The sequence below is a fragment of the Strix aluco genome, chromosome W, assembly GCF_031877795.1.
Source record: "Strix aluco isolate bStrAlu1 chromosome W, bStrAlu1.hap1, whole genome shotgun sequence".
In the NCBI taxonomy this organism is placed as follows: Eukaryota; Metazoa; Chordata; class Aves; order Strigiformes; family Strigidae; genus Strix; species Strix aluco.
The window spans coordinates 32,897,954-32,919,992 of NC_133970.1; the positions used below are offsets into that span (position 1 = coordinate 32,897,954).

Genomic DNA, 22,039 nt, shown 5'->3' on the forward strand with positions numbered 1-22,039 from the left:
AAGTCCATGGGACCAAATGGGATGCATCCAAGGGTGCTGAGAGTGCTGGCTGATGTCACTGGAAGGCTGCTCTCTATCATCTTGGAAAAGTTGTGGAGATCCGGGGAGGTCCTTGATGACTGAAAAAAGACAAATGTTGCATCCATCTTCAAAAAAGGCCAAAAAGATGATCCAGGGAATTACAGGCCAGTCAGTCTAACTTTAGTCCCTGGTAAAATCATGAACTGACTCTTAGAACATGTTTCTGGGCATATGAAGGAGAAAAAGGTGACTGTTCTGCAGTGGGGGGATGGGGAGGGTGGGTGGAGAAAAGTGAGAGAGGGAGATAGTGCAGGGTTCTTTATGGATCTCAATAAGAAAGGCCCAACAACAAATGGCTAAGTAAAATAGCTGGTTTAATAAGACAGAATAAGAAGAGGAATATAGATAGCGAGTAAATCTAAGATCCTTTCAGATGCTGTGAACCCTGCATTTGTGCAGCATCAGACAGACCCCAGATGGATTTTCCCATGGTATACTGTGCAGATTCTGTCCATAGAGTGAGGTTCCTCCTTTTTGGTCATTTGAGCTATTATATAATTTCCTTACAAGAAAACAACTTTATTCACAAAGGATGTTCACATGAGAACTTCTTGATGCACTGTTAGATAAAGGCAAGACCACACAGCTGGCATAATTGCTGGTATCAAGTGGGCGCTTTGTTACAATGAGCTGGCTGAGTTTATCCTGCAGCCAAGGAAGTTGTGCAACACAAACACTGGCCTGAAGGCCACACTGTATAGGCAGCACAGCACAGGCCTGGCCTCCTCAGGTTAACTGTTATGTGGATCACTAATTCCTTGATGTACAATGGTCTTCTGGTCAGGATCACTACAGTGATTAAGAACAGTCATCATGGATTTACCAAGAGTAAATCACACCTGATCAACCTGTTTGTCTTCTATGATAAAATGGCTGGATTGTGGACAAGGGGAGAGCACTGGATGTCATTTAGCTCGACTTCAGCAATGCTTTCAATACTGTCTCCCACAATATTCTTGTATCCAAGTTGGGAAATTACACTCTGGATAGGCAGACAACTATATGAATAAAAAACTGGTTGGATGTTTGGTCTCAGAGGGTAGTGGTTTACAGGTCTTTACCTGGAGGCAGGTTACAAGTCAGGTACTGCAAGGGTGTATCCTGGGAACTTTCCTGTTTAACATCTTCTTCGATGACCTGGAGGAGGTGATAGAATGCACTCTCATCAAGTTTATAAATGACACCAAATTAGGGCATCAGTTGATAAGCTAGGGCAGGGCTACCATTTAGAGAGGCCAAGGCAGGCTGGAGGAATGGGCCAAAAGGAAGAACCTTATAAAATTTAACAAGGACAAATGCCAAACTCTACCCCCACGAGGGAAAAAAATCCCTTGCAACTATACAGGCTGGGGATAGACTGGCTGGGAAACAGTTCTGCTGTAAAGGGTTGGGGACTGTGGTAGAAAGCAAGCTGAACATGAGCCAGCAATATGCCCAGGCAGCTAACAGCATCCTGGGCTGTATTGACAGGAACATAGCCAATAGATCCAGGGAAGTGGTCATCTCCCTTTACTTGGCACTCATTAGACCACATCTAGAATATTGCATCCAGTTTTGGGCCTCAAATATAGGAAAGAGATCAACAAAATGGAGCAAATTCAGTGGAAGGCCACTAGGGTGGGTTGACCCTGGCCAGCAGCCAAACATCCACCTTGCAAGCACTTGTTCAGCAATAGCCAAAACATTGGTGTGTTATTAATACTGTTTCAGCCACAAATGCAAAGCACAATACCATATAGGCTGCTATGAAGAAAGTTAACTCCATCCCAGCCAGACCTACTACAGCCAACAAGAAGTGCAGGGAGCTAGAGCAAATGCCTCATAAAGAGAGGCTGAGAGAAATGGGCTTATTCAACTTTGAGAAAAAAAGGCTTTGGGGGACCTAGTAGCAGCCTTCCAATACATACAAGGAGAGAACAAGAAGATGGAGCCAGGCTCTTCACAGTGGTGCATAGTGGGAGGATGAGAAACAACAGGAATAAAGTTGAAACAAGAGAAGTTCGGACTGGATATGAAGAAAATCTTTTTCACTATGAGGGCAATCAAGCAGTGGTACAGGGGCCAAGAGAGGTTGTGGGAGGTTGTTCTTGGAGGTTTTCAAGCCCTGACTGCACAAAGCCTGAGTAACCTGGTCTGACCTCATAGCTGACCCTGTTTTGAGCAGGATGTTGGACTAGAGACCTCCTGAGGTCCCTTCCAACCTAAATGTTCTGTGAATCTATGATAGTGAAAGACTAAGAAAGCAAGAGCAGTCAGACACAAGTTCCTGGGTTTTCAGTATGCCCCTCCAGGAACACTAGAATCAATGAATGATGAAAATTAAAAATTGCTACTTACAAAAACAAACAAACAAATTTTTTTTAAAAAACTAAGTCCTCCCTTACAACCTCTGGCTAGTTAAAAAGTACAGTTAAACATGGTAGGATTTCAGGTGCAATGTAGCATATGAAAGCAGATAGAAAATACAGATAAAACTAATTTTAAGGGGAACACTCGAAAGGTAAGGAAGATGGAAAAAATAGGCAGGATGTCACTAATAAGGCAACACACAAGAAAGATAATTAAGTAGACAATACTGTATCTTATTGTTGATCCAGTGAGACTGAGTGAGGCTCAATGTCATTAGACCCTGATATCTATATGATTATCAAACAAAATGTGCTCTTTCCTACTGCTTCCTGTAAGTATGACAAATTTCTTTAATGCTTTAAAAATAAAGATCCAGAAATGTGACCATTAAATAAAACCTATAGTGAGATTTTAACATACTAAAGGATTTAATCACCATAGTTCCACATTCTTATTTAGCTTGGATGCTCAAGCTGCAAATAAAGTATTGACAGACATTAGGCAGTTTTTCCAACATGGAGAAGTGTAGTTAGAGGAGATAAAGATGCATTTCTTTATTAGTGAAGTACTGTTTCATATAAAGACGCATGTAGAGAGAGTTCCATATTTCCTTTGGTCCGACAATGCACATTTTGTTTTGGTGATTCAATATTTTGGATTGTTTGTCCAGTTAAAATTAGTTACAGCACTGTGAATTGGGATTTTCTTCTGTGAATTAGGATTTTCTTTTCAGTTTACCTAAATATAAATCCAAGATCATTCAGAAGGCTAACCTATATATCAGATAGCCCAAGTTCCTCAAAATTGGTCAATAACATCACACAGGATATATTTGCTATACAGAACAAAGAGGGGAAATTTGCAAGTATGTTTTTATATTAAAAGCAGCAACTGCTGTGTGACTTAGATATAGAAAATGTTAAATATCTGTCTGTTCTAGGTAGAACTGACATGCTGAAGCACTGACCCAGCTCCCACATAGCAGAGTAACATTTATCAGTATAAGTAAGTACTCCAAAATTTACTTAGAAACCTAATACATTGAAAGGCAATAGTTAGTTCATGGGCATCTGTAACAAAAACCAAAACAAAAAAATCCCCTGTAAACATTATTAGTTACAGTGGTTTCTAAGAAGAGGAAATTGTGGTGGTGCAGACCCCCTGGGCCACATTACAATGTCAGGAGCCAGCCAACATTGTGCTATTGTCTTGGCTACAAGTGCAGTGAGCTGGGACAATCTGGCACTTTCTTGTTCTTTATACAAGTGCAATGAGTTGGGACAATTAGGCACTCCCTGACCATACCTGGACCTCCTGTTGCCTGGGAACTGTATCTATAACTCCTGCAGCCTGGATCATAGCCTGCTCTGGAAGGTACCAGAATTACCTGACAAGAATTGTGGCCAAAATGAAAAATTACTGACCCAAGTCAACCATCTTGCAATCCTATAAATAGCGGCCCTAAGTGAGACCCTATGAGCTCTCCTGGATCTCAGCAGGCTGTGACCAGCATCTCCCCTGAGTTGGGACACCTCCCAGGCGTAGACTTCTCGAGGTTAAAAGATCATCTGCCGACAAAGCCGATGAAAGACCAGGGCGAAGTCAGACTTCTTGAGGCTCAATTATCGCCCATTGAGAAATGCTGATGCATTGTGAGTTTTTGCTCTAAACTCGAGAAGAGGGAAATTTTAACTATAGGCTAGCCTCTTCCATCCACCTCTCTACCTATCTATGTGTTTGAATATGCACGTTTGCCTTCACAAGGATCCAAATATTCCTGTCTGTGTGTATGTTTTGTGTTTATACATATGTACATATATATACTTTGATTCAGGGTACCTTGTAGTAAGTTAGTGTGAATCCTGTCATTCTTGAATTTGTAATTAAGTTGCTGTTTTAATTATAACATATTCTACCAAATCACCTTGTTAATCTTTAAATTGGTCAATCATTAAGTACTGCTAAAGTTCAACCTTTTGATCCACCTCACACCATTAATAAATTTTGAATTGCTGCTAAATCATAATGGTGTCAAATATTTCATCTGTGACAAATTAAAACACATGCGATGCAACTGAAGAATAAAGATCACCGAACTTGTGCTTTACAAAATGTATAATGCTATATTTTTAATGAAATTAATGCTAGATTTTTACTTACTTGAAAAAGTACATTTATGATACTATTCTAAACTGAAGGATTGATGTTGATAGCTACATTTCATACAGCGACATCCATAAATATGGCAAGTGAGACTCATTCCTGACATTGATCTGAGAAACAATTTATAGTTAGGAAGGACAGTAAGTATATGGAGGAAGAAATTAAAGCCTGAAGATAAAATGAGGAAATGATAGTATGCTTACACAATAATGTGAATCAGATTGACTATCTGCATCTGGAGTAAGAAACTACCTTATACCTAGTAAAGAGTCACCACAAAACATCTCTCATTTTAAAAAAACAAAGTAGATATAGACAAGCTCATTTCAGACTTCCATGTCTATGAAATTTAAATATATGAAATACAAGTTGGTTAAAATATTGCTAAGAATAGCACAAACAAGAAACAGTATTTCACTTATTACTCAATACAAGTTTTTACAGAAAAAAAGCTGAAACAATCAGATCTTGCTGTATTCAGAGTACTTATGTACACATCTAACAGTACAGAAGTTACTTGTTGTGGACTTATTTTAAGTACCTTCATTACACACTGTCCTTTACTGCAAAAAAAGACAAAAATGCATTCAGAACCCTAAAACTACTTTCATAATTAACATTTTAAAGCATTTTATGGCAGACAGGTGCATCCAAGGTTGGTTTTCTTTTAAGAATATGCAATCTGTATTAGTTACTGTAAAGATCTCTTTGCATTACTGTTCATACACAACTTACCAACTTATGTTATGGGTCATTTATTTAAATGTTTTCAGAATTTTACAAAATCCCCCCCCCAATTATTTGCCCTTCAGTTTTTCATTCTTGAAACATGCTACTCCAACATAATTAGGAGTTAACTACATTCTCACTCAACCCCCACCTGTCTGCCCTACAATGGAACTACTTGGTTTTAGGGATTACATCCCTGTGAGCCCAAGACCTGCATGTATTTAACAATAACTCTTAACCTGTCTACAGTGTCTCCTTCTGAAGATCTCAAAGCAGTTCACTAACAGTTGTTTTAAGTCTCACAGCACCCCTGTGAGGTACATATGGCATTATCACCAATTTACAGAACCAAGACTTTTGTGAACACAGCACAATCACATGCAATCATTCACTAATGTACAAGGGCAGCTTCTTAACCTTCAGCCTTGAACAAAAGAACATTAGTGTTCTTGAAATACTCCAGTCTTGTATTAGCATTCCCGTGGGACTAGGGAGTGGGGGAGATTAAAGCAAAGTGCTAGGTAGATTGTTGCTCTGCCACCTCAGACAGGTTGTTTTGGAATGTTTATATAGATGGCTGGACTGGCTGAACCGTTTGCCACACTTTAAACAGGCATAAGGCTTTTCTCCTGTATGCACACGAATGTGCTTCTTACAGTCTGTTAGGGTCAAAAAAGTCTTGCAGCAGATCTTACAGGCATATTTACGAGCACCTTCAACAACCAAGACGTTATGTTCAGATAAGGCCTTCTTACATTTTGAGAGAACATCTGCAGATGCCCTTGTCAACTGTGGTGGACCAGGTTGTGAAGGATGTTCATTTTCAAAAGAAGTGGTCCCATTGATTAACAGCTGGGAACTGGAAGTGTTATCTGGTAGCTGGGAGCTCCTGACAGAGGTCACAACAGGCATTTTGGGAGCTATGCGACGATAGCCAGGAAAGCTACTAGCTCCACCTCTTACAGATCCCATCATTGTCCTTGATGAAGAGTGCAGGCCCAAGCCTGACCTTGGAAAATCCATACCAAATTGTTCTGCAGCCCTGTACCCAGAAGTCTGTACACATGGAAGAGCCATTGCATCCTGCACTGGTCTAACAAAATGAGAGTCTGCAGACTCACTGAATGGATTCTCTACATGACAAACTGTAACAGAGGAATGACTACTAGCAGGCCCAGACTCTGGACTCAATATGTAAGAGGCATCACCATCCATTCTGCAGTCCCTTGTTGTATTTGGAATGTTATTATTGCTATTTTGACTTGCACCAAAGTTACCACTTCTGCTTTTATTCAGAAAATTTGAGATACTGAAAATGGACTTATGTTCCAGGTTATTTGACACTTCCATAATATGGATGTCTCCCACCCTATCAGTACTAGACTGTGGGTCAGAAAAGCTACGATCACTGCTTTCAGGACTCAGTTCTATCTTCTCTGCGTTCACCACTCCTCCTTCCACTTCAACAGACTCACTGCCTTCTGCTTGAGAAGTGACATCGCTCACTTCATCTTGAGGCTCTGGGGAACTCAAAGGCTCAGATTTAACCATCACCCCTGTGTGTTCTTTTTCATTTAGACTGACCTCTGGATTTTTGCATGGGAAGTTGTTTTTTTCAGAAGTAGCTTCCTGATCAAAACTGGTTTCCACTTGTATTACCTGAGATGAGATGGATATCTGTGAAATGTTTCCTCCACTGTTGTCTGACTGGCTGGGCACTTGAGCATCTTCTTGAGCACCAAAAGACTGATCAAACATAATAGTATTATCTGCTTCTTTATCAGTAACAGAATCAGCCTTAGAATTGTCCACATTCTTCAGTGAATCTGGTGAAAAAAAATCTTCTTGTAAATGAACTACTGACTGCCCACTCTCTGGAGTAACATCTGAAATAGACTCATCTAAGGTAGGTCTGATTCGCTGTCTGGCCCGATCATCAGAAGACTGTTTACGCTTGTGGAGACGCCGGATAGGAAAGGTAGTACGTTGTTCTATGTTACTTCTCATCAATGAGCTCATGGTATTTAGTTGTTCCTCTGTGCTCTGGGTGGAATTCAATGCAGAGCTCACAATGCTCAGCCCAAGCTGCTGAAGCATGAAAGATCTTTGGATGCGTGCATTTTGCTCCTGAACTCTATCACTAGGTGGAGACGTTGGTAGTGTCCTGGTAGTAAGGTAATGTTTACACACTTTAACAACAGAGTTCAAATGTAGGTGAGAAGCAGCCAGCAAGACATCCATTACATTGCTCTCCCCAAGCATTAGTGTAGAAGTGTACATCATATCAATCAAGGCAGCAAAAGCTTCTGCTGTCACCACTTCACTGTCCAGCTGAATCATGTTTATAGTTTGATCACCCTCTGCTACAGTAAAGAGAGCTCGGAAGTGTGTACTACATGCTGCCAGAACAGAGCGATGGGCTTTGAAATGTCTGTTTCCCACCACAATGACACAGTCACAAAGTTGGCCATGAAGCCTCTGGTAGTTTAGCTGCTGAAAGACTTGCTCGAAGTGTCCTGGAAAATCCATGATTCTATAAAATAAAGCAGAAGAAGCTATAATGCTAAAAATGGATGAAGTTTGACTTAGATCACAGTGAGAACAGTTTTTTTAAAAAAAATATGATGGCTAAGAGACAGATGACCAAAATCTTACCTTAATTTCTCACTATCATACTGATATTATACTTATGCTGTCAACCCTGTGAAGCAGCACAAAAACAAATAAAAGAATCTGCAAACCAGAATCTGTTATTGAGTTAACATAGCATAATAGCTAACACCACAATGAACATGTCACAGGATGCTCTACTGTGACCTGAATAATGCAATGTGGTTCCTGTTAATTCCTGTTCAAACTAAAACACCTCTTCAGTAAACCATCAAACTCCAATGTAAAAGTTTCTACTTGTAAAGAAGCCAACACAGTCTTTGATAAATTGTTCCACATATTGAAAAATTTGAGCTTTAACTCTAGTATGAATTGGTCTAACTTCATCTTCAGGAGCATACAAAGAGCCAATTGCTATGTTACATCACAAAAAACTTCATTTAAATACCTGCCTTCTGCATAGCAACTTTTAAATTAGAGTGATTATTTTCATGTGTGTGCAGCCATGAACTACAAACATAATTTGAATACAGAACTCCAGATAGAAATATAACCTTGTATTGGGTTAACATGGCAAGGTTTTGGTAGCAAAGGGGGGATGCAGGGGTAGTTTCTGTGAGAAGATGCCAGAAGCTGCCCCCATGTCAGACAGAACCAGTTCCAGCCAGCTCCAAGACAGACCCGCCGCTGGCCAAAGCTGAGCCAATCAGTGACGGTAGTAGCGCCTCTGTGATAACATATTTAAGAAAGGATAAAAAACCTGCTGCGCAACACCATCTGGGAGAGAGGAGTGAGAATATGCAAGAGAAACAGCCCTGCAGACACCAAGGTCAGGGAAGAAGGAGGGGGAGGAGGTGCTCCTGGAGCCGGAGCAGAGATTCCCTTGCAGCCCGTGGTGAAGACCATGGTGAGGCAGGCTGTGCCCCTGCAGCCCATGAAGGTCCACGGTGGAACAGATATCCACCCTGCAGCCCGGGGAGATCAGGATGTTTCCCATCTTGATTGAACTACTGAGCACTGTAGAGTGTGTACCACTTAAAAAGGCCTGATGGCTTTCAGGTCACAGGTTATTCAAATAGTTAACCAGAATAGTACTGCAAACTGGTACTCCTGTACCACCAAATATGGGAAACGCTGGTCCTATCTATTTAGTTTTTATCCCCATCCTAATGCCAAGCACATGCATGATAGTTAAAGTAGAAGGTTTTATGGGTTTTGTTTATTTTTCAGGTTTGATAACTTATCACTAGGATAGCGTCTAATTACTGCCTGGTGGCTCTTAAGTTGGTAATTCTTAATCAATATCAACCAACTTAAAGCAGGAACAATACAATATTTTTCAAAACTTGACTACAGATGGTTCCTAACTATTTGCATTAACCTCTAAGTCTGTCACTTTTCAAGACATAGCTATGCATGTAAGTAAGAAATTCTTCGATCTTGGTAGCTCATTATAATAGAGGAACCCTTAATACTTCTTACAGATACTGGTGAAGGCCTGTTGAGTAAGACCTACTAGTTGCACTATAGTATTTTGCACAAGTAGTCAACACGCTGAAGAATCATTGTAATTATTTTGGTGTCAAAACAAAAAGTCAGGCCCAGTGAAAGCAGAAGTGGATGAGTGGCTTGCTAGTGCCAAAATGGTTGCTTAGTTACTGCTTACTTTGAACTAAAATATGGTACAACTGAAATAAAAATTAAAAAAAAAAAAAGCTATTTGAACTACTTAATAAAAGACACTAAAATTTGAAGCGAAAACCCCCCCCCCCCCAATAACTCTGCATATCCATCTGAGGGAAAATAAATAGCAATATTAGATAATATTCTTTAACCTGTTTCTCTACAGATAGCTCCCCATACAACTAATAGTTACCATGAGCTGACAGGTTTACGATATTTGACTGCCTTCTTCATTATATGATTTAATCAGAAGTTAAATATGATAAAGGAAATGAATTTGGTTACCCAGTTTGGTTTTATTTTCCAAGAAGTGATTCCATCCCAGATACAGCTATATCTCTGCTTACATTGGTCTCAATTTCCGAAGACTACCCTTACAACTAACAGGAACTGAACAAGATCAAAGCAGAGGCCAATAAGTGTGATATTGTGGCAAGAGTTTGTTACAGACAGAGTGAGGAAGCAAAGCCTTCTTTAAGCAACTTGAGGAACTCTACAGATCACAGATCAAGGGCAACAAGAGCTTCTATTACCACTTCAATAGTAAAAGACGGAACAAGGAGAAAGTGGGCCTATTGCTGAATGGGATGGGTGATCTAGTGACAGTGGACATAGATGAGGCTGAGGTACTCAATGCCTTCTTGACCTCAGTCTTCACCGACAAAGTCTCCCAGGCCTCTGTGCTTAGAGACAGGGTTCAAAGAAAACTACCAACAGTGGATGAGGATTGAATCAGGGATTATTTCAGAGAACTTAATCTGTACAAATCCGTGGGACCAGATGGGCTGCATCCAAGGGTGCTGAGAGAACTGGCTGGTTTCATAGTGAGGCCGTTCTCTTATCAGCTTTGAAAAGTCATGAAGATCAGAGGAATTCCCTGATGACTAGAGAAGGACAAATGTTGCGTTCATCTTAAAAAAAAAAAACCCAGAAGTTCAACCCAGGGAACTTCAGTTCCTGGACAAATCATAGAGAAAGTCCTCTTGGAACATGTTTTTGGGCACATGAAGGAGAAGGTGATTGGGAACAGTCAGCATGCATTTACCAAGGGGCTATCATGCCTGACCAACCTAATTGCCTTCTGTGATAAAATGGCAGGATTTGTGGATGAAGGGAGAGCACTGGAAGTCATTTACCTCGACTTTAGCAGGGCTTCAATACTGTATCCCACAATACTCTTGCATCCAAGTTGGGATATTATAGTCTGGATGGGTGGACAACTAGATGGGTTTGAAAACTAGTTGGGTGGCTGAGCTCAGAGAGTGGCGGTTAATGGACTGTACTCTACCGGGATTGCCTGTGACAAGTGGGGTACTGCAGGGGTCTATCCTGGGACCTGTGTTGTTTAAAATCTTTATCAGACACCTAGAGGAAGTGATGCATCTTCCTCTTGTCAAGTTTGCAGGAGTTGGGAGGATGAAGTAAATACACTCAAGGGCAGGGCTGCCATTCAGAGAGACCTAGACAGATTGGAGGAACGGGCTGACAGGAACTTAATTTAATTCAACAAGGACAAATGCCAAGTCCTGCACCTAGGGAAGAAGAACCCCTGGCATCAATGCCATCTGGGGACTGGCTGGGGAAAGGACCCGAGGATCTTGGGAAAACAGCAAGCTGAATATGAGCCAGAACTGTGCCCTGGCAGCAAAGGTGGTTAGCAGTATCCTGGGCTACATTACCAGGAGCATAGCTAGTAGATTGAGGGAAGTGATTATCCTCCTTTACTTAGTGCTCATTAGATCACATCTAGAATGCTGAGTCAAATTTTGGGCACCCCAATACAAGAAAGTAATTGATAAAGTGGATCAAATTCAGCAGAGGGCCACCAAGACGACAGGGGGCTGGAGTACTTGCACTATGAGGAGAGGCTGAGGGAACTGTGCTTGTTCAGCCTGGAGGAAGGAAGGCTGCAGGGGCACCTAATAGCAGCTCCCCAGTACCTATGAGGAGGCTATCAAGAAGACAGAGACAGGCTCTTCACAGTGTTGCGTAGCAGGAAGATGACACAATGGGCACAAATTGAAACAAGCAAGGTTCACTCTGACTATAAGGAAACTGTTTTTCACTGCGAGGACAGTCAAACGGTGGAACAGGGGCCCTGAGAAGTTGTGCAGTCTCCAGTCCTGGAGGTTTTCAATCCCTGACTAGAGAAAACCCTGAGCAAGCTGGTCTGAATTCAGTGCTGAGCCTGCTTTAAGCAGGAGGTTGGACTAGAGACCTCCAGAAGTCCCTTCCAACCTGAACAGTTCTCCTATTTATTTTTTTCTTCTAGTCTGAGAAAAGATTCTCTGTAAAGAAGTGGAACTGTCAAAAGAAAAGACACCTAAACACAGTGTTGAGTTTGGAAGGCAGCCATTGCATTCTCTTGTCTAGCCTTTTCCCGGTGCCTGCATCAGGAACAATGTGGGGATTTAGAGAAGCAACCTGAGTGTGTTTGTGTCCTGAGCAGGATCAGACTTTCAAGCTCTGCTGTGTAGACTGCCACCAGCTCCTCGGCAGCAGGTACTGCAGAGTTCACTGCCTGCGTGGATGAGAGAAAGTGACTAAGGGATCAGCAGCTAGAATTCCAGGTGGCTTGCAGAAGACTGCCGCGTGCTGTTATTCTCCCTACTCCTGTCCAGTCGTCGCCTACTCAGAGGCATGGCAGAACGTCTCTCCTGCGGTTCCCACGGAGGAGCGTGTCCCAAGACACCACTCCCAGTCTGGAGCGCAGGGATGAATTGATGCAACCCGGCTACCGTACACCACCACCCTCCTGCCGCTTCCGGGTGCTCCCCGCCCCCCTCCGCGCTGCCGTGACAGTCTAGGACGTCTATGCTCCTGAGGCATCAGCAGTCCAGCCCAGCACGACCTTCACCACCGACGGGAATCCTTATGAGACAGGAATGAGGGACGAGAGAGAGGCCGCACAGGGTGACCCCGCCGCAGTGGAGACAAATGCAGCAGCACACCCTCTCCCCAGTGACTCACCTGTTGTGTCTTCCATGCCACCTGAAAACGCAATTTGGAGATAAAAGTTGCCACTGCCGCCGACCAAACTGGACGCTGTATCCACCGCCTCACATTCTCGATGACGTAGGAAGTGCAGCACAAGAAACCCAACTCGCGTCAATTACACGTGACCAAGAGAAAGAGCAGCTGGGAGGAGTAAGCCCCACCCCCTCTCCCCTTTCCTCAGCTAATCACAGAGCTTCCTGGGTATGGCCTCGCTCCAGAAGGGCTTTATGAGTGTCATGATACTTGGTGAGCTGTGCTTGTGGAAGGATACATATCAGGGTAAAATACGCTGCACAACAGCAGCTGGGGGAGAGAGAAAATGTGAGAGAAACAACCCTGCAGACATCAAGGTCAGTGAAGAAGGAGGGGGAGGAGGTGCTCCAGGCACCGGAGCAGAGATTCCCTTGCAGTTTGTGGTGCAGACCACGGTGAGGTAGGCTGTCGCCCTGCACCCATGGAGGTCCACAGTGGAGCAGATCTCCACCTGCAGCCCGGGGAGGACCCCATGCTGGAGCAGGTGGATGTGTCCTGAAGGAGGCTGTGACCCTGTGGGAGAGCCCACGCAGGAGCAGGCTCCTGGCAGAAACTGCAGCCTGTGGAGAGGAGCCCACTCAGGAGCAGGTTTTTCTGGCAGAACCTGTGACCCCATGGGGGATCCATGCTGGAGCAGTCCATTCCTGAAGGACTGCACCCTGTGGAAAGGACCCATGCTGGAGTAGTTCTTGAAGAACTGCAGCCCAGGGGAAGGACTCACATTAGAGAAGTTTGGGAAGGACTGTCTCCAGTGAAAGGGGCCCTACATTGGAGAAGTTCATGAAAGACTGTACCCCGTGGGAGGGACCCCACACTGGAGCAGGGGAAAAGCATGAGGAGGAAGGAGCCGCAGAGACGAAATGTTATGAACTGACCGCAACCTCTGATCCCCATCACCCTGTTCTGCTTGGGGGAGGGGTGGGGGTAGAAGAGTCAGGAGTGAAGATGAGCCTGGGAAAAAGGGAGGGGTGGGGGGGAAGGTGTTTTTAGATTTGTTCTTATTTCTCATTATCCTGCTCTGTTACAATTAACTGACAGTAAACTAAATTAATTTCCCCAAGTCGAGTCTGTTTTGCCCGTGATGGTAATTGGCAAGTAATCTCCCTGTCCTTATCCCTCTCTCTTCTCCAGGCTGAACAGGCCCAGTTCTCTCAGCCTCTCCTTGGATGTCATGTTCTCCAGCACCTGAACAGCTTGGTGGCCCTCCTCTAGGCTTGTTCCAGTGTGTCACTACCCTTCTTGTACTGGAGAGCCCAAAACTGGACACAGTACTGCAGATGCAGTCTCACAAGTGCCAAATAAAAGGGAAGGATCACTCCCCTGGACCTGCTGGCTGCACTTTTGCTAATACAGCTCAAGATGCAGGTGGTTGTCTTTGCTGCAAGGGCACACTGCTGACTCATCGTCAACTTGTCCACCAGGACCCCCAGATCCTTTTCTGTGGAGCTGCTTCCCAGACAGCCAGCCTCTGGCTTGTATTGTTGCATAGGGTTATTTCATTACAGATTCAGGACTTCAGATCTGCTCGTGTTGAGCTTCATGAGGTTCTGGCCATCCCATTTCTCCAGCCTGTCCAGGTCCCTCTGAATGGCAGCCCTGACCTCCAGCGTACTGACCACTCCCCCCAATTTGGTGTCATCCACAGACTTGCTGAGAGTGCACTCCATCCCACTGTCCAGATCATTAATGAAGACATTAAATACCAGTATTGGTCCCGGTACTGATCCCTGAGGGACCCTGCTAGTTACTGGCCCCCAGCTGGGCTTTGTACCACTGATCACAGGTCTTTGAGCTCAGCAGTCCAGCTAATTTTCCATTCACCTTATCATCCACTTATCAAGCCCATATCCCAACAATTTGGAGATAAAAAGACTATAGCAGACTGTGTCAAAGGCTTTGCTAAAGTCAAGGTATACAACATCTGCTGCCTTTGCTCTTCCACAATGCCAGTCACCTCATTACAGAAAGCAATGAGATTGCTCAGGCGGGATTTGCCCTTGCTAAAGCCATGTTGGCTGCTCCCAATCACCTTCTTGTCTTTCATCTCTCTAGAAATGGCTTCTAAGAGGATTTTCTCCACAATCTTCCTGGGAAAACAGGGTAAGGCTGACCAGCCTGTAGTTCCCTGGATCCTCCTTCTTGAAAATGGGAGTGACGTTTGCCCTGTTCCAGCCATCAGGAACCTCCCCCAATTGGCATAACCTTTCAAAGATGATAGACAGCGGCCAGCTCCTTCAGCACACTTGGATGCATCCCATCTGGTCCCATGGACTTGTATGTGTCCAATTGGCTTAAGTGCTCCCTAATGCTTTCTTTCTGTACTGTGCTACTGTTTCACTCTCCCAAACTGTGCTAGCTGGTTCAGGGACCTCAGAGCAGACCTTACCAGTAAAAACTGAAGCAAAAAAAAGCATTGAGTAACTTGACTTTTATGATGTCTTTGATCGCTAGGTCCCCTTCCCCACTGAGCAACGGGCCCACTGCGAAGAAAAGTACAAACTTAGGTCACTTAATAGGATGAACCTTACCCTAGTTTCAGTGAGCTTTCCAAGAACTCAAGGAGGGAAGACACCGAAGCACAAAAGCTCAGCTAGTTATGACAACCTTGCCTGATAACAAACCCGTGGAAACCAGTTCTGAGCACGTAGCAGACAAAGGATGAAAAACAGCCCAAACCACCGTGTCTGATCACACAGCCATGCGAAGGATCAGCCGACTATAGATAAGCATATGGACTGTAATTGGGAGATAGCCCACCTGTATATTCAATATAACCTGTGTGTTACTAATGATTAGGGGCCCTCAGAACTAGGCTGGGGCACTGCATGCGCATTGCAGTAAAGAATTTCCCTTTGTAATTCTATACTTAAGGGTGTCTGCATCTCCTTCCTTGGTCGGCAATAAAGAATCCCACGACAGTTTTGGCACCCCAGAAGGGACTTTGCTGACTCACTTGAATCCACCAGCTGCTATGATCCCCTGCGAGTCAATGACCCACTGACGGCAAAAAGTGAGTTCACCTGGGGAATTGAGCGCAGGGGGTAGCGGTTGGACGGATCATTTTTTTGCAATGAGGAGGTGAGAGTTAATAACAATGGGGACCGGACACAGTATAGTGAAAGGGACACCTTAAGGTGAATTGCTAACCAATTGGTCAAAAATAGATGGAACCCAGGGGGTTATCTAAGAAAAGGGCACTGGAACTGTGTCAGTATATCTGGCCCACATTGACCACCCTTGGAATTGCAAGCCAGTGGTGGCCTGAGGTGGGCAGTTTTGATTATGATAGGCTGAATTTTTTGCAGCTCAAATTGAATGAACAGTTCCCAGGGCAAAAGCATTACTGGTATGTTTGGAATAATTATGTCTTCCCCCTCTGAAAGGGAACCGATCTCAAGGTTCCTGTCTGAACGGGGAATTTGTTCAAACCTCTCCCCCAAAATCCCTTTCTGCCCCTATTAATGCTCCTCCTCTCCCTGTAATGTTGCAGAAAAGAGGGCCCAGGATGCGGGCAGGGATAGCAAGAGGACAGAAGTGTCCATGCTGGTACTCAGAGGACCTGTGAACGTGTGTGTGCTTGGGAATCTAGAGAGTAGTGTGTGTGTGCATGTGTGTGCTTTCACTAGTGAATTTATATCCCTACCAGCCAAAGAAGAGGAAGGGGGCTTGGCTCTCTGTGTTTATGTTTTATGTGAATCCTAACACATGGGTGCTGTTGACAACAGCGCCTTGTCTGTGGCAGTCTGTGTGACTGGCTGTATCACTGTCCTGTATATGTCCTGTGCGCGTCTCTTGGATACGTGCTCAGCTTCACTGTTGGTTGAGCCTGCAACCGGGAAAGCAACAGCTGAGTCCCTCAGCGTGGGCAGAGACCCCGTATTCCCTGGGCTGGGATCCAGTAGCCAGGCAGGAGATTTCTGGCCATGGCTGCTGGAGGAGACAGCTGCACTCCTAACATCCCTTAACAGTTTCATAGCCAGCATGATCTGGTCGAGTCGTGAGTACTCCCAAGATTACACATATATAACTCTTATCTGAGGGGGGAACTGATCCTTTGCTAATGCACCTACAGTAATAGATTTGTAACCAACCTTCTAGAGCTTTATGCAGGTACCCAAAGGGGACCTGTGCTACTAAAGCCTTGGGTTAATTGGAATAATTGGATTGAAAAGATGTTTACAAAATATTAGTGTTACTGATTTGATATGTTATTGATTTAATATAGATTAGTATTAATTTGTTTAGTTTTAATAGGAATATAGACGATATTTAGTAAAAATCATATGCTGCATTTGCACTCTATACAGGAACCGAGGCTACTACGAACTCCCCTGTACAGCCCTGTACCAAGGCTGAAAGAATTGGTCAGAATCAACTAGTAGGAACATTTAGAACTAGATAACAGGCTTAAGATTCAAGATGATTTATATATAACATTTACTTATAAGGTATTTAATAACCTGAAAGAATGCAGAGAGATGTCAGAATCCAAATTAATGGGAAAATGGGGAAATCGGCTGAAGCAATATATATGTTTAAGCCAAGAAACAGTGTCCTCAAGCAATAGGTAATTCCGACAGGGGGAGATCGCGACCACCGACTCACATTACACCCCAGACCCATTTCCAGGTGTTTCTGGACTCTACTGCGCAGAATCGGAAATAGGAGGAGAGTATGATAATGATTTCCAGGAATTGTTATGTTTATGCATGAATACTTAATGAATATGTATGAGTGAGTTCTATATAAGATGTATGATTTTGGTGCATGGTGTGCGTCGTTGGTGAAAGGATTCACCCGCGCACCCGGCCGTCAATAAAGAAGTGTCTGCTTATCTACAGCAAATTGGTGTTGATAAGTTTTATTCTGAGTTTTTCAGTAACATTAGAAGGACAATATGAGATGTAAATGGCTCAAACTTCAGGCCTAGTGACTGGGGTTTGTAGTTTGGGGGATGAAAAGAGAGGCTTACCAAAGTATGTACAAGGCCTCCTGTAAGTAACAAATTACTTCTACCTATCAAATCATTAATGATATTGGCTATAAAGCAGGAGGAAACCTGAGAGAATCAGGCTAAGGCTGAGCTCTCTGCAAATTGAATTTCCAAATTTGTGAAGAATCAGGTAGAAAAGGGAAATGCACAGTTGCAAAGGAAGAGCCTCATCCTACAGAGATTTAAACCCGATGGAGCTGAGTAGTAGACCCAAGTAGTGCAGAGGAAATCAATGAATTATGTGGGAACAAACGTCACTTGACTCTGTGTGAGAGACGAGAAACCAGGCCTGCGAGAAACTAAGAAAAACAGCCTGAGAAAGCAAAAGTTGAGGCTGATCTAAGGAATGCCTCAAACGCAAGACAAAACTATGAGTCACAGGGTGGATAGTGTGGAGGTCGAAGCTGATAAGGCTGCCCCAATAACACAGGATGCAGCTGGAGGAGGGAGCCCTGTGGAGACAGAACGGCTCTGCTCTGGTGCACCTGGCCAAAACTTCAAAGGCCATCTGTCCGGTGAATGACCTTTGCTTCATTATCCACCAAATGCATATTAAAGTTAACACCCCTCAATATGCTAACGAGGGCTAACATGATCATGCTAATTACATCATCCCATGAAACACCTTACCCCTCCCCATACATGGGATACGTAGGGATGTGGGTCGACCTAGGGGATGGACCCAAGGAAAGTGGGTATAAATCAAAGGGGGGGAAAGAAAAGGGGGGGAGGGGGGGGCCCTGGAGAGTGCAGTGAAGCAAAGAAGACAGATGCAAGCGAAAAAGACGGCTGCCTCCTGGAACCCTCGTTGGCGGAATCAGCGCAGAAACCCAGACCGGTGATCTGTATTTCCCCATTCCCTCTATCTCCCTCTTTTCCCTTTCCCATTAAGAAATGCAAGGCATATTGTATTGCTTGCCACAACTTGCTATATACTTAGCCAATTATCGTGTGTTCAATTAGTACATTGTGGGTAGTTAATAAATGTTTGGACTTGGAGACTTGTCTCACTGTTGTCCGCTCTGTTGGGGATTTGTGAATCTGAGTCACTTGTCTCCCTCGTCTGAGCGGGACGTAACACTCTGCAAATAATATACCTAGTGGAAATGTCAATCCCTCATTAGACAAATGCATACCATCCTGCTTGTAAACAAGAGGTGGCTGGACAGGACAACCGTTGGTCAGCCAGTCCAATTGTTAGTGGCACAAGAGGTCCTTGGCTCCAGGGATGCTCAGATAAGTCCCTGATCCAAGGAGATACATGATTTTTTTCCTCCCCTAAGGAGCTGGAACCTTTCTAGGGGTCCTTAAAAGATTCTGCCCATAAGAGTGACGACAATTTGGGCACAGGTACGATTCAGGTGACAGTTTCGGTGCTGTCCTACAGAACACCCCCCCACACCTTCACCTTGAATGTAAGCGCTAAAGGCAGTGACAGTGAAGGGGGCTCAGCGCAGGGGAAGGGACTGAGATAACATTCAGACCCTCCTTCTGCCGGGGAGCCAGAGATACCAGGCTCATTCACCAAAACAGCAGAAACTTTGTTTTCAGTGTTTCAGTTCAGACTGAATATGCTCTAAATTAACTACTCAGCCACCAGCAACTGAGATTAGGTATTTAAGGATGAAGAAGGTGGGGTCAATGAACTGAAATGGAGACACCCCCTAACGCCCTAAAATTTCTGGGATGGTGGGGTTGCTCAAACTCCTGTGATGTGCCCAGGGATTTTTCCCTAGGAGATATTCCTGAGAACATAGTAAAGGAGTGTACCAGGTCTGGCTGAGCCAGAATTGGTTTTCCCCTGTAGCAGCCCTCATGGTGCTGTGTTTTATGTTGGGAGCTGGCAGGGTGTTGATAGCACACTGGTGTTGTGGCTACTGCTGAGTAGTGCTTACACAGCACCAAGGCTCTTTCTGACATTTCCCCCCCACACAGTGGGACGGGGTGGGCAAGATCTTGGGAGGGGACACAACCAGGACAGCTGACCCGAACTGACCAAAGGGATATTCCAGACCACATGACGTCTGCTCAGTATAAAGCTGGGAGAAAGGAGGAAGGGGGTGGGGTCACCCTTGGTCCTCCGAGGCAACCACTACGCGTATTGGAGCCCTGCTTCCTGAGAAGGCCTGACATCGCCTGTTCATGGGAAGTAGAGAATAAATCTGTTTTCTTTTTTTTTTGCTTCCGCGCGCGGACCTTTGCTTCGCTTTGCTTATATTAAAACTGCTTTTGTTTTACCCACAGGGGTTGCTTTTTGGTTTTTTTTGGGGTTTTTTTGTTTTTTGTTTTTTTTCCTTATCTTATTTTCTTTCCCCTCTTTGCCCTGTTGAGAAAAAAAGGGGAAAGGGGGGGAAGTGATAGAGCGACTTGGTGGGTACCTGGCATTTAGCCAAGGTCAAACCACCACAAGGAGAGATAGGGAGCCTCTCCTATTGTTTGAAAATCTTCTCTCCCACACAGGTTTCACACTATAGTTCACTTGATCACTTCATGCTAATTGTACTACAACTACTCAAGAGGTAGGAAATACCCTGCAGTGAACATGGCTGGAGCGATCTACAGCTCCCTGCAAATTGCAAGCAAAATGGCTTTGGGAGTACAGCAAGAAGAATAACAGATATAGAATTATTTAGGTTGGAAGAGACCCTTGAGACCAACCATTAACCTAACACTACCAAGTCCACCAGTAAACCATGTCCCTAAGCACCATGTCTACAGGTCTTTTATATACCTCCAGGGGTGGTGACTCAACCACTTTCCTGGGCTTGACAACCCTTTTGGTGAAGAAATTTTTTTCTAATACCCAATCTAAACCTCCCCTGGCACAACTTGAGGCCATTTCTTCTCATCCTATCACTTGTTACTTGGGAAAAGAGACTGACATCCACCTCACTACAACCTCCTTTCAGGTAGTTGTAGAGAGCAATAAGGTCTTGCGTACCTGACCTTGCTCATGTGGCCCATTCAGTGGCCCACACCAACAAAGGGGTGATGATTGCAGCTATACAACAGGACTAGTTTGCTCCAATTTTTTCTTATGCAGGTATTTTTCAGTTATTTGTCTATTCTTAATGTTATTTTAGAATGGAATGAGAGCAATGGAATGCTTTGGTGAAGTCACTGAGCTAATGACTACATCATTAAAATGTTGGTATATCTGAAGATACAGCTAATAGCGAGAATGAAAATTTAAAGAACTTTAAATGTGTTAATGAAGTGTTTAAGGACTTTCCACACACAGCTTAAAGAAGCTTTGACAGAATCCACCACTGAAGTCACAGTGTGCATCTGTGTGTGGAAGACACAGGAGGCTCCATGTGTCAGATGGTGTGCTAGAGAAGGTGGTCCCTAGGCAAATTAGTCTCAGCCCAGTGGTGGGTTAACCTTGGATGGCTGCTAGGTGCCCACCAAGCTGCTCTCTTATTCCTCCTCCTCAACATGTTAGAGAGAGAAAAGAAGATGGAAAAGCTTGTGGATTGAGATAAGGACAGGGAGATTGCTTACCAATTAACATCACAGACTTGAAGATTAATTTAATTTATTGCCAATTGACACCCTGCCCCCTGACTGACATTGGCAGCAGCATAGGCAGGATGCCACCCACATTATCCATGTAAAGCATGATTTTCTCAAATCACTCTGCCATTGGTGGAGCCAAGGGGCGGCACAACTCTCACCCCCATTCAAAAGGCATTTGCACGAAGGTGACCTGGACACCACGTGTCCCTGGCAGTCCACCAGAGCCATGGCATTGCTTATGATCTTGTGCTTGCTATTGGCGAGTTGTCATATGGGCGCATTGTTGCTCATCTTTCCTATTGCCTCAGTAAAGCTTTGTTTTAGAACGTGTTTTCCATTACTGTTTGGACCACATTATTAGCATCACAAACAGGGTAAGAGTCTGACAACTCCTGGAAGCTTTAGGAAAGAAGCAAGTTTGGAGCTCCCCCTAATGGGAGGAGGATTGGGTCCAAGATAATTCAACAGATCCCCAGGCTATGAGGGATCAATTTGAACTGTGGCATAAGGCCAGTCACTGCAAACAAGGAAAGGGCAAGGAAGCCTTAATCAGCCTCCTGAGTTGTGCCCTCAACGTTGCCCAGACTGAAGTTACTGGGCTGCATGGCGCCCTCAAACAGGCAGGAGAAGCTATGCAAGGGGCCAAGAGGGATGAGCATAAGTTAGCCTCCTTGTCTCAGCAGGCCCTTGAGAGATCATCCCAGTACAGTGGCCAAAGTTAGGGCCACTATCTACCAGGATGATAAAGATAATTGGGACAGGGACATTTTTTGGCCATGGACCAGACCCTGATCCCCTTCCCAACCCTACATGGGAAGGCTGGGTGGAGTGGCTCAGGACTCTCTGGTGCACTGGGGCAGCTCTAACTTACCTCAGTGAAGG

At 44.3% G+C, this 22,039-nt stretch overlaps 1 protein-coding gene across 1 annotated transcript; it reads right to left on the reverse strand.

Moving 5' to 3' along the window:
- Positions 1 to 378: 378 nt before the first annotated feature.
- Positions 379 to 13,584, reverse strand: LOC141917676 (zinc finger and BTB domain-containing protein 5-like). Its single transcript, XM_074811073.1, has 2 exons — positions 12,586 to 13,584; positions 379 to 7,855 (listed from the first exon to the last, which is right to left on the reverse strand). Exon 2 carries the CDS (start codon positions 7,849 to 7,851, stop codon positions 5,827 to 5,829), a length of 2,025 nt encoding a protein of 674 aa, XP_074667174.1. The 5' UTR covers positions 7,852 to 7,855; positions 12,586 to 13,584; the 3' UTR covers positions 379 to 5,826.
- Between the last annotated feature and the right edge of the window lie 8,455 nt (positions 13,585 to 22,039).